The following is a 19,011-nucleotide window of genomic DNA, read 5'->3' as shown; positions in this document are numbered from 1 at the left end:
CTGAAGACTGTAGTCTTTGATCTTCATCAATAAGTATTTTACGTCCTCTTCACATCCAGCAAGCAAAGTTGTATCATCTGCATAGCACAAGTTGTTAATGAGTCTTCATTTAATCATGATGGCACATTCTTCTTCATATAGTCAAGCGTTTGAGATTATTTGCTCAGTATACAAACTGAATAAATATGGAAAAGAATACAGCCCTGGCACACACCATTCCTGGTTTTAAACCATTCAGTATTCCCATGTTTCGTTCATATGACTGCCTATTTTCAATAGGCTCATATGCATGTGAAAACTGGTCAAAGAATAAAGACGACCATAGAGGATACATTTGAATTATCATGTTGTAGAAGAAGTACCATGGACGGCCAGAAGAACTGTCTATATACAAGTTCCTCAGGAGCACAATTAAGTGTTCTGGAATATCCATCTTCACAAGGTTATCCATAGCTTGTCATGATCCACACAGTTGTAAAGCCTTTGCATAGTCAATAAAGCACAAGTAAGCATCTTTCTGGTATCTGTCCTTATAGCCAAAATCCATTTTACATCAGCAATGATATCCCTAGTTCCAGCTCCTCTTCTGAATCTGATTTGAATTTGTGGCAGATACCTGTCAATGTAATGTTACACTGGCTTTAAAAATTATCTTCAGCAAAAGTTATCAACATGTTATAATAATGATATCGCTGGATTTGCGCATTCCACTGGTCACCTCTGTTTAGAATGAGCACGAATGTGGTTCTCTCCCAACTGGTTGGCCAGCTAGCTGTGTTCCAAATTTCTTAGCATCGATGAGATGGAATAAAGTAAACTAAATACAACTTGGGATACAAAGTCAGGCTCCAATGTTATAGATATTGATTTTTCAAAATTCTGTTCACAGCATTTCTGGAATGCTATGCATATTTTAAACACAAAACTGACTTAATTAAGTCCCAAACAAAAATGTCACTTCTGCATCTGACATTTGCAAGACATAACAAATGGCAGAGACAAGCACAGAGGCAAAACTTGGGTATTCTTTCTTCCAAGTTGGTGCTAGGAACATAAAAAAAAAAAAAAAAAAGTAAAAAAAAAATCTGCTAATTAGCATTTATCACCCAGTGAGCTGAATATATTTGGCCACAGAAATTTAAGGAAAATGTTTTCACAAAATGTTACTAGAGATCATCCTGCAATTTCAAAAACACCTATTGACTATAACTAAAACCACCTGAACATCCAATCTTTAAACCTGCTTATTTACAATAAGTCGATCCCATGTAGAAACGAGCACAGGTTTCAAGATACTTTTCAAAATATCCAAAATGACAAGGTCTTTGTTGGTGCACACAACCCATGTTCCATTAATTTTACTTTATTACTCAGGACACCTGAAAGAACCAAATAGTCCAAATGATTTTGAAAGAAGTGCTCAAAATTTACAACCAGGCTTGAGTTGCTCTATAGCGTATACTGTTTATCTAAGAATATATCTAAGAAAAAGTGACTGTGAATTTGAAAGTTTAATCTTAGTCCTTGACAACTTAAAACAGTTTTCTACTGACACCAAAAACCAAACAAACAAACAAATAAAAATGAAACCTTATTGTTTTCACAATAGTAAATACAATTTGGAGATTTGAAGCACAGAAGTTACATAGAAAATAATACAGATAAATGAGAGCTTGAAACGTGAAGTTTATAAATAAGTGGGCTTCCAAAAGTTCTGTAAAAATGCTACTACCTTTCCATTCCAGTATTCATATATAATATAGTAAAAGCTGCAATCTGTATAAAGAAGAAACCTGCCAAAGAAGAAAAACAAGTATTTCCCACTAAAAGGAAAGATAGAAAAGTGGTAGAAAACTTGCATAATCTGGAAAAATAAGGCAGTACCCAGAAGTTATTTCACTGTATCTCTAGAGAGCTGGTAATAACTTTTTCTGGGTTTAGGTTCATTTAAATATAAAAAGAAACTCTATGTTAGACAAACTAAGATACATAAGCTTTGATTTTTTTTCAAGATTGAATTGTTTTCTGCTTTGAATTTCTTGGCTGTAATTTTGTGTTTTCAGTAATAAAAGGAATTTTGAATTAAATGAAACATCACTTTTATTAAGGCAATATGGATTTTGATATAATTGTTGTTGGTGTTAAGTGCCTTTCGAATAGATTTTGACTCATAGCGACCCTCTATAGGGTTTCCAAGGAGAGACAGTTGAGCTTAAACCGCCAACCTTGATATAATTAGTGAGACACGTATGACCCAAGGGGTCTCTGTGTTGGGGATTGGTGAGGTGAAGTCTGCTTCTTCACTAGATGGCACCGTGTGCTGACAGTGGGATATGGGATTTCCCACTAAAGTCTAAACGTTAAAAAATGTTGTTGAGCACAATAAGATGGGCTTCAAAATGTTTATAGAAAAATGGAATGAAAAGGAAATGGATTTTTTTCCATGAACATTTGAAGCTCCTTTCATATGACCCTGGGTCATTAAAGGGTTTTTCTAATCTCCTAGACTTCCTTTTGAAAGAATAATGAAGTGTTATCAACAAAAGGTTCTTTCTAGTCAAATCCTAGCCCCGCAATCCCAAAATGTACTGTAACTCTCCAGACATGGTAGTAAACCGGCCTGTACGAAAAAACAGCAATGTTTAAAGCCAACAAGGTTCTCACTATTCACAACGTAACCTAGTTGCTTGAATTAAAAGCTATCCTACTTCAATCAAATAAGCTCACACAGCACAGGAAGAAGAGGATGAGGAACTGCTTTGGTATGCACACTTGGCACATTCCCAGTCCATATTCACCCACTTTCTTGCCTTTTCCCCCTCTACTCCTAACAAACTGGACCTCTGCCACATACATGTAAAAGAAGACCACAAACACCAAAGAATTACAGTTACTGACGTAACTATGGATTTTGTATGTTTAGTGTCAGCTGTTCTTTTGAACTGTGCCTGCTTCATCTTTCTTCAGTAGCAAAAGAATGAAAATATAAAGTCACAGAAGACAAATCCCTAATCCAGCTGCCTTCACCTATGACTCCCTCCTCCCCTTCCAAGCCCAACAGTAGTCATTCTGTACTGCAGTCGGGTGGGGGGTGGGGAAAAAAGGGAGGAGTATCTATGAAGGGGAGGACATGCTGAATTGAAGACTGACTTTATTGACATACGTGACTGAAATTATTCTACCTAGATCTTAAGAATCTGCATTGCCCGAGTATTACTAAGTGTTAGAGGTCTTAACAGTCATGTCATATAAAAATCTGTTCATTTTATCACAATTATGTCTGTTTTCAGCAGAATTCTCATTGAAAAACTCCAGACAGGTCAAGAGACTGAAAAACAAAAAATATTTATTATAGACTTACTTATAAGTCACTGTGAAATGACTTGCCTATTGGTTCTCAAAGGGTTTCTGCTGGAAAATTTCAGAAGATAGAGAAGAATTGTGTTTTAAATCATACCATTAAGCCTATGTAAGTCTTTAAACTCTGATTCATGTGGTTGAAAGCCACATAGAACAGACACTGTACCACAAACTCTTTGGTCTTACTAACTGAAAAAAAAAAAAGCAAATGTCAAGACTTTTTAAGTGTAGAGACAAAAGTTAAATCTTGGTTTGATTTGAAAACACTCATTTCTCTGTAACTTTACTCTAATGCTAAAAATTAATTATTCCATTCAACAATTTTCAGAGATAAATGCTTAGTATTTAGTAGACTATTTTCATGAACACAGTGACTATCCTATTTTTTAACTGACCATGCCCTGAGTGGATTCAGGCACTATCACTTCATAGATACTAGAATCAGTCCATATATAGAGAAAAAGTAATGGGGAAAGTTCTACAACATGTATTTTAAACACTAAAGGAAATCTATATTTCTCCTACAACGAAAACCAGCAATGCTAGTGGGCCACATTCTCTGAGTCTATTAAGCAGCAACAGTTCTCCCAAGAATAGGAGCCAATTATTTTACTTCTCGTATCATTTTTAAGTTTTCTTTTTACTCTCTCATTAATTCAATTTTAAGTTTTGTCTATTGAAGGCGTTAATGTCAAACTATTGACTTTCAGGGCAAATATAAACTGAAAACATACAAGCAAATGGTCTAATCTGAGATATATTTGACATGCGAACTTAAATCACACTCTCATGACGTAAATGATTTTTATTATAAAAACGCTGGAAATATCAAAGTTTGTTCAATGTGGCTAAAATGAGACTATCATAAAAAAGATTACCCTAACCTTCCATAGAATGTTACACCTGCTGACTTCTAGTAGAGGATCGGAGATTTCTACTCAACGATAACAACAACAAATAGACTTCTCAGAAAATCCCTAGATTTTTTGACAAACTACAATAAGTCATGTGCAGTTTATTTTACTCTACTGATTTAGCACAAAAAGTTAGAAATTCAAACTATGGCAAGTATGTTGCACATGTACCCATACTCATATGCGTTCTTATGAAAATGCATCATCTATTATTTGATATATGTTGCCAACAAATAGTTTAGCGATCACAAACTGATACATAGTTAAGACAGTCCTTGGAGGTGGGGAATTACTTTCTGATGTGTATGTATCTGGTGGGTTTTCTTCTAAAGGACTCCCATTTAATTCTCCAAACTTTACCTATAAGGTTTGGTGTTCAGTCCAATCGAGGTAAGCCAAGATTCACCACCAACACCATACTACCAGTTGCACTGGAGTTAAGTCTGACTTATGACAACCCCTTGTGTATCAGGGTAGAACTGTGCTCCATAGGGTTTGCAATAGCACTTTTTTCAGAAGTACTTGGCTGGGACTTTTCCTCTATGACACCTGTAGGTGAACTTGAACCTCTAACCTATCAGTTAGCAGCTAAGTATGTTATCCATTTGCACCCTGGGCCTCTTAAACCAAGATAGTGGTAGTGGTGATGTGCCTGCCAGTTGGTTTCTGAGGCTATAAATTTTTATGGGAGCAGAAAACCTCATTCTTCTCCCACAGAGGGGCTGGTGGACTTTAACTACTGACCTTGTAGTTAGCAGTCCAACGCACAACCCACTAGGCCACCAGGGCTCCTTAAAAACTAAGATTTTGTTGTTGTTAAGTGCCATCTAGATAGTTCTGACTCATAGAGACCCTGCATAGGGTTTCTGAGGCGCGCAACGCATACCTACTAAATTAAAAAGAACCTTGTTAAGTAAGTAAATATCATTGGCTACTATACGCCAATGATATTTACTTACTTTACACGATTCTACAATAGATTTTGTCTACAAATTTTGACAGGTAATGATCAAATAAATGATAGTAAGTGCTTCAATTACAGGATTTCTAAATGATAAGAACCATCTGTGTTTTAAATAGAACAATTGGTTAGCACTGGTCTAAGGCTCACCAGCGATTAAGGCTTAGAATCGGGATAATGGGATCAAAGACCTGGTGAGGAGTTATAGAAATGTAAAGCTGAAAGTTTATAATCTATACAGAGATTATAGTCTCTACAAAGGAAACTAAGGCTAAATTATAAAGGATACTACGGTATTAGGTGGTAGAACCAAGATGAGAAGTCAGGATTTCAAATTCCTAATTCAATATTCCTTCTGCTATACATATGATCTAGCCTACTTCTCTACTTGGGCCCAAGTTTACTAAAACCTGTATCTTGTTGCATCCAGAGAATTAAGTAAATAGGAAATTTTAGATTTAAAGCAGGTAAATTTTGATGAAAATTTTTGTTTTAAAAATTCTGACACAGAAAGAAAGCATTAAAAACAAAAAACAAAACCAAACAAAACTCACTTTGTTCACTAAACCAAAGATCTATGAAATGCTGCTAAATAAATCTCTACTACAAAAGCCTAACATCTGAAACACGGAATAATTTTTAGCACTCAGTTTCACATTTAACAGAGAAAAGAACAGGTTCCTATTTTCATGTGATGAAAACATGATGGATATTGTAAATCGGCTTTCCAATCTCACAGAAAAAGAAACTTATGTTTGAATGGGTGATATGTAGTGATTGTTGAAGCCAAAAATGGTTTCTAGCACTTCCTTCTGCCTTTATCAATGTATACTGTTGTGGGGTTAAGCAACAGCTGTTGCCAAGAGGCCTTATTTCTTGCAAGTGCAGCTTCAAGGTCCTGAACAAGAAGGTGCAAATACATCTGTCTGCTGCCAATTGTAGTCCTCCTACATGGCTTGGAATGAGACAGATGGTCCCGTCCTCTTTAAGTGTTACCCTGCAAAGGCTTTCAGGGTTATGTATTTCCAAAAATAAGAGAGCAGATGTAAAGTACGGTATGCATGAGTTTTGTCCCTGAAGGTTTGAGTTAAACATTCCATCAAAATTTGCATCTTTAAATACTGAATCCCAAACTATCCTTAAAAATGTCTCCTGCTGAAATGTAAAATTTTATGGTCATTTTTTTACCTTTATGCCAAACAATGACAGAATAAATAAAAGTTGATATAACCTGCATGTGTATATGATTTTACTAGACACATTAGCAGGTATACTGGAAGTATCCTTAGATTGTACACGTTTATAAATGGGTAGGTTCTGTATTATCTTCTTCATAATCGTGAAATACTTTTTGTTAATTTCATCATGCTAGACCCTGATGTGGTGATGCAGGACAAGCACTGGATTGGTAACCACACAGTTGGCAATTCAAACCCACCAGCCAGTCTCAGAAACCCTGAACAGGGTCACTATGAGTCAGAACCGACTTGACAAAACACAACGAGAACAACAGGAACTTAATAGATAAAGACTGTTCCTCTGAGGTGATCAAAATGCTTTAAACTAGAGAAACATGGCAGTTATACAAAATCATGAATACACTATATTGTAAACTTTAAAATGGTAATTGTATGTTGTATAAATTTTACACCAGTAATAATACTAATAATAAAAGAACAGTACAAAACATATAGTAGGAAAGGCATTTTCATAGAACAAAGCTAGAGTCAGTGAGAATTTCCAGAAGCTAAAAAGAGACCTGGAGAGTGGACACCCGATTTACCCATTACCTTGGTGATGACAATATGGCAAGGAAATATCTCACTAAATACAATAACATTTAATGAAAACAATTAATGTACATGAAACAGTTGAAGTCTTCAGAATTGGTCATAGTAAAAATCTTAAAAGTAAGAATGAAATGAATATAGCATTTAAAATCTAATAGGGTAAAATGATATACCACTTGGAATTTGCTTCAAAATTCAGCATATGTCAAATATGGAAATTCAGGGAATTTTGCTCTTGCATATCAAATTACTTTTGACAAGGAAAAATACATACGCTAAAATGTAAGTACTAAGTTTTAGGATAATAAGACCACAAATGGGGAGGGTTGTGGCTCTGTAGGATAATCACTAGACTGCGAGCCACAAGGTTGGTAGTTTGGTCCCACCAGCCACTCCATGGGAGAATGATGAGGCTTTCTGCTTCCGCAAAAACTCACTGCCTCGGAAACGCTATACAAGGTTGCTATGAATTGGAACCAACTAGACAGCACTTAACAAGACCACAAATTATATTTTGAGTACTCTATGACCAAATCTTGGGGTGAGGTATAGTAAAAGAATGGTAAGTAAAATCACAACAGCAACTTCTGGGTATAGTCAGCGAATCCTTCTGAAAGTCTCTTAAGGGTCCTAAGGTTTGTAAACCAGCAATGGGAAAATGTACATTAGGATTGCTGTCATCGGTGAGTTTACTGACCACTGTAAACTATGTAACTACCCACTGCTCTCAAGCCAGACTCATCTTTTCCCTGAGAAGCTACTGGGGAGATTGAACTCCGTCTTTCTGACTAACATCCCAGCGCCATCTGTCAAGTCAGTTCCAACCTATAGCAACTCTGTGTAGGGTTTCCGAAGCGGCTGGTACCAACAGTAACAGTACCAACACACGACCAATTTTAGTTTATCGACTTTTAGATTCACTTCTCGACCCTCCCCCAAACACTGTGCAACTCTAACATTGTATCATTTTATACATATAACTCCAATCACTATCTAACAGATACATTTTATGGAACTTTTTTTAAAAAAAGAGAGCTAACATATCAAATTATAACCCATACCTCTTGTGTTTCATAAAACAAAAACAACAGAAACAAAACATCAGAATAGGCCTTCTGTTTGTCATATCTCCAGGAGCCTTCCAATCTCCTTCTCAAAATCTCCTCAGAGGAACAATTCTCAATCGTCACCCACACAGATTCAGGAAAGATAGGCAAAATTCCTTAGTGCTTAATAGAACTGTGGGCCAGAACCCACTTGACATGGAGCGGCTGGTAAGCTTCAACCACCAACCTTGCGGTGCAAACCGACTTTGTAGTCCAGCGCACCACACAGAGACTCCATATACAACAATATATGGCAACAGTCTCGCTTTTTATATGAACATCATTCACCTAAGCAAAGTAGGTTAGACACCTATTTTGAATAACACCCAAATCACAGTACTTTGGCTTTTAAGCACTACCCATATTATCAAAATGTCATTGCACTAGTGATAAATTATGTAAATTATACTTTACTAAGACTTTTTAAAAAGAATTATAAGCATGGACATCACCTAAAGTATCCTTAATATTTGTGTCAAACAAAATTGGAGAGTCATTATAAATCCAGATCATGTTTTCAAGGGCAAGAAAATGAAACAGTACTTAAGACAAAGCCACAAAACAGTAAATACACGATCTGGTTTGGATTAGCCAATACTAGTTTTCACAACTTGTCACTGCTTTGTTTTTCCTATGAATGTGTGTGTACATGATTATGTGTGTGTTTGTGCAAGTTCTATTCTTTGTACTCAATATGTTGCTGCAATTAAGTCTTATGTGGGCTGGAAATGAAGACGATAATCAAAGCCACACAAAGAAAAAGGGTGTTTTATTTTATGCATTCAACCCTTAAAAAACAGCTATTAAGAAATTTTCAAGCCGTAGGCCTTACCCTGTCCGTTTGGTGATGGTCCCCAATGTCATTGGCTGCTTGATTTGCGCAAGAGGCATCACCACCATCAAGCTGGGGAGAGGAGATAGCCGAGGGTTGCCAGGGTTGTTGTTGGTAAAATTGTTGTAGGAGTCTTGGCTATTCAGTTTCCCTACAAAGAAAGAGATAAAACAAAGTATTACCAAGGGAAGTTTCCTATCTCTGATAGGTTTGCAATGACACCACTAATCATTTAAGTAAGACATCTAAAGTAGAACTGGTCCCATGAGAATTAGTTATATGGATGTGAAGAAATCAAAGGATACTGATAACACAGACTAAGACTTGATTATAAACAATACTAGAGGGTGAGGGGGTGGAGGATACAGGTAGATATAAAACAGAAATAAATTAATTTTAATTATAATTTGATTGTTATAATGAATCCTGTTGTGGCAGTGTAGTATAAGCACTGGACTGCTAACCACAAGGTTGGTGCTTCAAACCCACCAACCGCTCCTTGGGAACCCTATACAGTGTCACTATGAGTCGGAACAGACTTGATGGAACTTAACAATAAACGTAAGATAGTAAGAGAAAAGAAAATGGGAGTCATAAGAGTTTCCCCTAAATAAATTCAAGAGTAAATGTGCAAGAGAATATGGCAGCCCATGTGGGGTTTCTGAGAGCAGAGGATCACATATATAAGAATGAATCTCATCAGAGACTATGCATGAGATAAGGACAAACTGACAGAAAAATCAAGCACGTGATTTGCAAATACATTCTCTCATTCTGTGAGTTGTCTTTGTATTTTTTGACAATGTCCTCTGAACCACAATTGCCAAAGTTATCAATTTTGAGGAAGTACAATTTTCCCATTTTTTTTTTGTTTTCTTGCCTGTGCTTTTGATGTCATATCTAAGAACACATAGCACAATCCAAGATCACAAAGATTAAAGCTTAGGTTTTCTTCTATGAGTTTGTTTTAGCTCTTACATTTAGTTCTCTGATCCATTTTGAATTAATAAGGTTATGAAGTCCTGAGGTGGTCATTATTTTGCATGGTGGATATCCAGTTGTCCTAATACCATGTGCTTAAAATCAAATGACCATGAATGTAAGGGCTTGCTTCTTTCTAGACCTTAATGACAAGTTTTGATACAAACCCTTAGTCAGATTAAGACTTGTGATCATGTTCAGCTAGCCAGTGCCTTCCTTATCTTTTTATTCTCTTATGGGATTTTGAGCAAAAGATTCTTCTGAAGCAGTGAAAGTCATTTGTTTCTCTTTACACTCCAGATGGTGAACTGAAGAACTAACTAACTAACCTAAGGTCACAAAATTTTGTATGATTTTTTTTTAATATTCTAGAGTTTTACATTTCGAATTTAGGTTTATGGCTGTTATTGTTGTTAAGATCTGTCGAGTCAGTTCTGACTCATAGAGACCTTGTATAGGGTTTCTGAAGAGCAGCTGGTGAAACAACCAACCATGCAGCGGTTCAATTAAACATTGCAGTCCAGCACATTCAGTAAATACGAAATGCAAGTTTAAATGCTATTTTGTAAACATAACAACAGACATAAACTTGTTGCTACTGAGTCAATTCTAACTCATGAGGCCCCTGATGGTACGAACAATTCATGCTCAGCCTCAAGGGTGGGGCCTCAAATTCCCTCAACAGCAGCATGGAAGGAAGACGCTGTTGTTGTTGTTAAGTACTGTGAAGTCGGTTCCAACTCTCACAGCGACCCTGCACAGGGTTTCCGAGGCTGTAAATCTTTATAGGAGCAGAAAGTCTCATCTTTCACCCATGGAACAGCTGGTAATGTCGAACTGCCGACCTTAAGGTTAGCAGCCCAATTCGTAACTACTACACTGGTGATATGCTTCTGCCAAGATTTCAGGCAAGAAAACCTCAGGCAGCAGCTCTACTCTGGGTTCACCATGAAAAATGGACAGAGATACAAGCAAATGGAACAAAACCTCTCAAGTTTAACACATGTTTACCACAACCTTACAGATAGGGGTTGAGGAATTTTCCTATTTATTTTAACTATTTTAACATTACCTACAATATCTCTGATTTCAATACTGTAAATAGTTTAAGCCTTAGGCAACTCATGTTTTCTTTCATTTTTTCCATTTAAATGATATGCTTGCCTGATGACAAATTTCTAAATTTTCAGCTAAATTTTGTTGAGAAGTCTTACACTAATTGGTACTGCTTGCTTAACATAAATAGAACTCACATAAAGCCACTCAAAGGCCAGAGACTAGAACATCAAAAGGGAATGTACTGTATCTCCTGGGCCAGAAGCAGCCGTTTGGACATTTGTTATTTCTATATTATTTATGGTAGTTACCTTGCAACCTAAAGCTACACAACACAAATAAGTTCTAATCTTACAAACAAGAAGGTCTGAAACATAAAGGCAAAAAAGACAAACAAAACAATGCAGCTGACAGTCAGTCGAATTATTACACCATGAAAGTTCTCTTCACATACAAGTCACAGGACATTTAAAAGTTTACATCGTTTTGCTTGTTCTGGAGTTTCATAATGTTGAGAAATGCTGACTTTATCCCCAATTAAATAAAGGTCATATTGGGAATTAGGTTCCTAGGCAATCAATGCCTTCGAAAATAGAGATTACACACATCGTTGGAGAAATCCACACATATACTAACTGAAGAAAAGGCTATAAAATTCAACTCTCATAAACCTCATTTCAGACACCTTTTCCAAGGAAGAGTAACAATATTAAGTAATCTCTGTCACAGGAGGTACAGCAACAATGAGTTTTTCAGGTAGACTAGACAGAAACATTTAGATCGATTCCTTTTCTTTTAAAAGTGAGTCAATGTGATTTTTGCCCTTCTTCGATGAGTCATTACAATAGTTGAATCTCATTGTTTTCTACGATGTCTTGTCAATTTCCACAAAAGAGCCAACTGTAGATCAATTTGTAAGCACTATCACCTTAACAATATTAAGTCTTATAATCCGTAAATGGGGGCTATCTTTCCATTTAAATTATTTCAGTTTTGTTTTATATTTTTCAGGATGCAAGTTTAACACTTCTTTGGTTAAATTTATCCCTAAGCATTCTACACAGGGTCACTATGAGTAGGAACTGACTCGGCAGCACTTAACAATTTTACACTTTGGACTCCTGGTGTGGCACTGTGGATAAGCACTGGACTGCTAACTGCAAGGCCAGTAGTTCCAACCCACCAATCGCTCCTCGGAAACCATATACAGGGTCATGATGAGTAGGAACTGACTTGATGGCACTTTAACAACAATTCTATACTTTATAATGTAACTTATAAATGGAATCATTTTCTTAATTTCATTTTTAGAATGTTCACTGCTAATCTATAGATATACAACTGATTTGTATATTGATCTTGTGCCCTGCAACCAAGCTGAACTTCTTTAATAGCAATAATATAGTTTTCTGTTGATTACTCAGAATTTTCTATATTCAAGACTATCTCTTACTCAAATAGAAACACCTTTACTTCTTTTGTTTCAATCTTGATGCCTTTCATTTCTTTTAATTAACTAACTGTCCTGGCTATAACGTCAAGCACACTATGATCCATTTTTAGTAAATTTTTATATATAGTGTGAGATGCAGGTTGAAGTACAGTGTTCACTGCTTTAAATATGATGTCAAATTAAATATCACCATTTATTAAAAACATTACCCTTTCTCCACGCAATTTTCTTTGCACTCTTTTCAAAAGCTGACTGACCATATATAAGTGAGGGACTATTTATGGATTCTGATGTATTTATTTATGCCTACTCTTTCAAGGAGCTCTGGTAGCATAGTGGTTATGAATCGGGCTGCAAACTGCATGGTCAGCAGTTCAAAACTACCAGCTGCTCTGCAGGAGAAAGATGAGACTTTCTGCTCCTGTAAAGATTTACAGCCTCGGAAACCTAGTACAGGGTCACTATGAGTGGGAACCAACTCCACGACACATAACAACAGCAACAACAACTCTTTCAACAATACCATATGTTCTTTATTTTGTAGTTTACACTGAACATCAGTAATTCATACAGAGAAACTTTATGGGAAAATATTAACCTAATATTAATTTCATATAATTGCTTTACTTTTTATTAAGATTTACCCCACATATACAGCTAGCAATAAATAATGCTGTTGATGTGCCATCGAATCGGTTCTTACTCATAACGACCTTGAATAGTGTTTCCAAGGAGTGGCTGGTGGGTTTGAACTGCCAACCCCACAGCTAACAGTCCAGTGCTTATCCAATAGCACCACATCAGGCAGTATAAATATGGCACATCATAAATAATAGGCACAATAAACACATACCTTTTGTTTGTTTTTAACCAAGGTGAATTAAGGAGACAGATTTATATAGACAGCAAGAGAATCTAAAAAAGTGTCCTAAATAAAAGTTTTATTTCAAACCACTGAGCCACCAGGGCTACTTCAGGCACACTCAGAAAATAAAACACACTCAATTTTCAGGGTAGTGGATATAGAATACGGACTTAGCAATGTAGAGGCTATAAAGAAGATATTAACAGGATGAGATCAAGCGGAGTTACATTCAATACTCATTGCTTCATTTCAAACTTTTGAGTCTTATTATTTTCAGGTTGAATTCTCAGAAGAATAATTCCAGGGGATTCTCTCAGAGTTTATGGGGCAGAAACACATATCAAAAATGAAAATGGGGAGAAAATAAAGACGTCACTTTTTTTATTTTTGGTCATTTTAAAGGACTGGGAAGAACATAAAAAGGGAGATACACCATACAAATTTTGAAGACAGTAGCAACATGTTTTTGTGGGTTTTTTCCTAACAGAAAATTAAGTGTAAGATGAGAGATGCATAAACAACGACTTCAAGAGATATTAAGATGAGCAAGCTGCGTCAGACAACAATCCCTATAGCTGATAGAATGATCATGCCAAAAAAATGAGACAAAAAGTTAAAATGAAAGTGGAAGCATTTCAAGTTCAAATGCAATAACTCAAGTTTAAAAATAGGATAATGTTCCCATTTTTAGTATTTTATTGCTCAGAGGTTGTGGTTATGAATGATATTTCACTCTCTCTTCTTTCTTCAATGTTTTTGGGTAAGTTAAGCTAGAATCTAACTTCTCTAGACTTATCTTCCAAGAGACTGGAATATTTATGTAGAGAAAAAAATGTGCTAATGTTTAGTAACTTAGTAAATGTTTGCACAATGAATGAATGAAATGTATTTTCCCTACATCCAGTAGGCAGAGGAAAATATGGCCCTATGATCTTTAGAGGAAATTAATTTTGGAAAAAGACTCACGGTATTTCAAAAGACAGCCAGATGACTGGAGTCTACAGTTTTCACTGACCTGCTTTGGTCTTCTTTTAATTAACCCAGCAGCCTAACTCTGTTATCTCTAAGAATAGATATCCAAACAGGTAATTTAGTTTTATAACAAGACTAAGTTTCTAAACTAGAATGGTTCATTACACCTGTAAACACAGTGAAGTTCAGTAGAAAGAAACTTGTAAAATACTAAGTGCTGAAAGCGGTTAAGTCACTCACCTATCTGTGGTTCAATGTATTTTCAGAGAGGAGGGGTGACAAGATTTCTTTTCTCTATCTCTCATGAATGTATGTGACAGCAAATAATACAATAAAGAACTTGAGAAATAATTCAGGGAGTTACTACAGAAATGATAGATGTTATATCTTCATTAACATTTCATTATTATTCTTCTCTGTTTTTTTTTTTTTTTTTTTTTTACTGTGAGTACAAGAGCAGAGGTTATTTCACTGTCTTTTTTGTAATGGACTTCATAAAAATCTCAAAATACATAATAATATTTCACACACTTTTATACTTAAAATTCCAGCTTGGCCATGACCTGTAAGTGACAAATGCCACAAGAATGGATATTCTCACAGTATGTCTAGCACAACCAGACAGAGGAAGTCCCAAAAATCTCATGAGAAAATAAGTTCTTCTAAGACTCTCATCCTAGTTTTTTGGGCATACTCTATATAGATAAACTTTGCCTAAGCCTTCAAGCGTTTGGGTTTTTATACAAATCCACTAGAGCTTTGATCTTTTAGAGGTTTACCAGTCCCCAAGATAGATGGGAGTCTTCTGGGATGGGGATGGGGATGGGGAACCCAAATTCTAATAAAATGGGTTTTCAATAAATTAAAGCAAAAATTCTTTATTTAAAGAAGGTCATTTAAATATCGTAAGTTTCAAAAACGTCCATTGATGTTCACAGCTGTAAATTTTTGTGAGATTGTTTTTCCAGTTTTTTGTTTGTTTATTTCAGTTCTTGTTTTTAATGTTATAGCACAAAGCACTAAGCTGGTGTAAAACTGGTGTTCACTTTTGGGTTCAGCCACTAACTTTCTGTGTTTATCTTAAAAAGTTTGTGTTTTTCAAAAGGAATTATGTATGAATCCAGTAACCTCTTGTGCCTACAGGTACCTGGTACTTTGGGGGAAAGGAGCTCTCGTCATCTCCCTAACACATAGTACCACTGGCTGTGTGTGTGGCTTGTGACAAGGTAGAAACTGTTAACTAAAAGTTTTGCTAACTTTAAAATGCCATCTTTTCATTTATTCATTGCCTCAAATTATGTTTTCCCAGACATTCCATACTAAAAAAACACAGAGGAAAAATGGATTAGGTTGTGCATAAAAGTGAACCAAGAAGATAACAATGGGCTTTGTTGCTACCCTGGAGGACAGGCTGTCAGGCCAGCTTTGCAGAGCAGCATATTCCCAAACCAGTCATCATTAACGGACTCACTTCCACAGGAAAAAAGAAGACAAGAGTCTGAAAACTCCGGACAAAAGAAATCCCTGCAGACAAAGTAAAAACAAATTAAAAGGCCCATTATAAAACACAGATGCTACAAGGAAAATAAACTTTCCAAGATTTACTGGGCTTTGACAAACTTGGACATTTGTGGAAAAGACATCAGCAGCAACTCCCAGGTAATGTGGCTGCAAAGCTAGACTCCTTTCTGCTTTATCTTTGCCCTCTCTGTAGAAGCTGCCAGGTTGGTATTCTTAGCTTCTGAATGCAGTGATGTGAAAACACGTGAATGTGGCAAACCGCCAGCTGCAAAGAACTTCTAAAGCCAGATCTTTGAATTGTCGACCTTCTCAGTTAATATCGTGGTATCAGAGCACGTGTGTGTGTGTGTGTGTGTGTGCGTGCACGTGTGCATGTTTCTTCTGATATGCTTTGAAAGAAAAAATTAGATGCCTCCTCCTTCCCTCCTTTCCGACATACTGACATATCAATTACAAATCAAGGCAAATGAAATCAGTTAAAATAACATTAAGCAATCAAGGGATCAGCAGTATAGATAAGAAAATATCTTAAAACAGCATCATATCGTGAGAAAGAGAAAAAATATATATATTTGCTACAGGTTTCTAAAGGCACAAGCTACTAATAGGATCAATAGAAAGATCTTTAGGAACAGAACATCTGGGAAAAGAACCACAATGGAATAAAGTGGGCTAAAGGGAGCACCAAGAAGTTTGTAAAGGAACACTGTTCATTTTTGCAATTAGGGACATGAGATACAGTTGGTGGTGGTCAGTGCCGTCAAGTCGGTTCCGACTCAAAACTGTATAGGGTTTCCAAGGAGCGGCTGGTGAATCTGAACCACTGAACTTGAAGTTCAAACAGACCTTGCAGTCCAGTGCTTTATTCCACAGTGTCACACCAGGACTCCAAGGACATGGAATAAGCAGGCATAAACATGGTGAACCAGGGCAAATTCATTTGACAGTGCATTTGTAAACCAGCAAGTGCACTCCGCAGTGATGACACTGCCTTATAGACGAGGACTGCATGTAATCTTACTTTGTCATCTTTATCAGTGACACTGTCCCTCTTCACCTTAGACACTCCACTTGCCCGAAGTTTTACAGTAACGACCTCTGACAACTCAATATAAGAGAGTCCTATAATTATATCAAATATGTTCTGGTCTCATCACATCTCCACACACTTATCCACCAGATTCATTCAAGTTCTAGGACATGTGCTTCCCAGGCTTAGCTTCCTCAGGCTGATAATATTTTGAACTCTTGCATTTTGAACTTGGATTAATGATGCACACTGAAAAGTCAATTTCACTGTGATTCCCTAACACCCCTCATAAGAGCCCTGTTCCCAAATAATCCATTATCTTTGTCTCCATTCCAACACCTTCCCTTCTCTAAGATATGTAGATGCTCTACTCCCTACCTTGTTCATATCTTTCAAGAATTAAAATAAAGTAGTAAGTGTGATGGCACTGTGTGTGTATATATATGGAGGGGGGCGTTGGTTACCCTTTTTGCTTTCCCCAGAAGACCAAAGCTTTTGGTCTGTTTTTAATATCCTGCTGTGGAATTGACAGGGATAAGAATGCAAAATACACCAATAGGTTTAACTAAGTTAACTCTGTAGTAGGAACATTCCCCGACTTCTGGACTCTTCCAAAAGAATACAATGGTAGCTTGTTTTGAAACAATCACTGGAAAGCTGGGCTCTGAAAAGTTAAAAACACTGCTGAGCTCTTGCTTGTCATCTAATTAACTTTAAAGCTGTCTCAACCAAACACTCGATAATTATTTAATCAAAACCAAATAAAATCCTTTCAGAACATATAAAAAGTATCCTGTGCAATGGGAATTTCCTGCATGTGGGTTGTTTTTGGTTGGGTTAGAAGTCTCTTTCACTCTTTCTCCCCACCCCCTAGCCCCCATTCCTAGATGAGAATGACAAGCTTCCCAGCTGCAGCTCCAGGACTTTTACCCTCCTTTTTGACCTTTTCTCAGGCGTGTTCCAGTATAATCTGTAATCTACTCAAGTAGGAAGAGGAAACAGCAGCGCCCTGGTGAGAAACAGCGCCTTCTGACCCACATACCAAACTGGGTGGAAGCACTGCCTGTTCACAGTAACCAAGGGCAGGAGAACACAACATGCAGAGAAAGATGAAATTTATATATATAAATTTTTAAAGACTGCTAACACAAGCATCAAACAGTTTAGCTGAGAAAATCAAGGACAGTTCTACAATGACTTCTTACTCCCCACTCCCCTATAATGTTTCCTGGACAGCAAATGGTGAAAACTCCACACATCTGAACACATTTCTTGGATACAGTTCACATCGCCATAGACATCCCTAAGAGCACTGCGGCGAGAGGTGGGAAGGTAGCAAAATAAGAGAAGTCATCCACAAAATGGAGTTGGGAACAAGAATCCAAGCTTATGAAAAATGGGGTTTGAGGTTATTAATAACACTGTCATCACTTCTCCCCACTACATGCAAAGCAGCTTGCATGGAACTTTGCAATAGTGCTCATTAAGCTCTCTCTACTTACGGAAGGATCAGAACTGTACTGATTACTAATTGAAATAATTATACACATGCACGTATAGATAAGATCCTGGTGTGGTGCTGTGGGATAAAGCACTGGACCTCATGTTTGGTTTGAACCACAGGGTCAGCAGTTCAAACTCACCAGCCGCTCCTTGGATATCCTATACAGGATTGCTGAGTCAGAATTGACTCGATGGCACTTAACAACAACGTTCCATGTCCCAAATAACAGAAAAGAACAGTGCTTCTTCATCCTTCAGGTACTTCCTTTGGTTCACTTTATACCATTTTGATTCTTTCCCCATACCTTCTGTTTGTAAAGATCTTTCTATTGATCCTATTAGTAACAACCATCTGTAGCTTGTGCCTTTGGAAACAACAGTTATATATAGAATATATAACAAGTTCTGGTTTGGTGCCATAGGATAAGCACTTGACAGCTAACCACAAGGGTCTATACGGTGGTTTAGACTCTCCTCGGGTTGCTATGAGTTAGAACTGACTGGACCACGCTTAACAACAACATATATTACCTTTTTTCCTACGACTCTGACTACGTTCTCAACTGTCAACTACTATCTTAACGTGCTACCTTACATTATATATAAAATTCATGTTATATATAAAATTTTAATTGCTTTGCTTTCCTGAAAACTAAAATTAAAAAGA

General features: G+C 36.7%; 1 protein-coding gene across 2 annotated transcripts in view; it reads right to left on the bottom strand.

Moving 5' to 3' along the window:
- BCAS3 (breast carcinoma amplified sequence 3) overlaps positions 1 to 19,011 on the bottom strand; it is a 701,971-nt gene that overhangs the window by 400,089 nt on the left and 282,871 nt on the right. For both annotated transcript variants that reach the window (XM_006832356.1, XM_006832357.1), the window contains exon 16: positions 8,964 to 9,114. In XM_006832356.1, coding sequence (XP_006832419.1) covers positions 8,964 to 9,114 — 151 coding nt within the window. The remainder of the gene's footprint in view (positions 1 to 8,963; positions 9,115 to 19,011) is intronic.

Source organism: Chrysochloris asiatica, unplaced genomic scaffold (assembly GCF_000296735.1).
Source record: "Chrysochloris asiatica unplaced genomic scaffold, ChrAsi1.0 scaffold00007, whole genome shotgun sequence".
NCBI lineage: Eukaryota > Metazoa > Chordata > Mammalia > Afrosoricida > Chrysochloridae > Chrysochloris > Chrysochloris asiatica.
The sequence above is the reverse complement of the archived record's forward strand: the minus strand, read 5'-3'. Positions and strand labels throughout refer to the sequence as shown.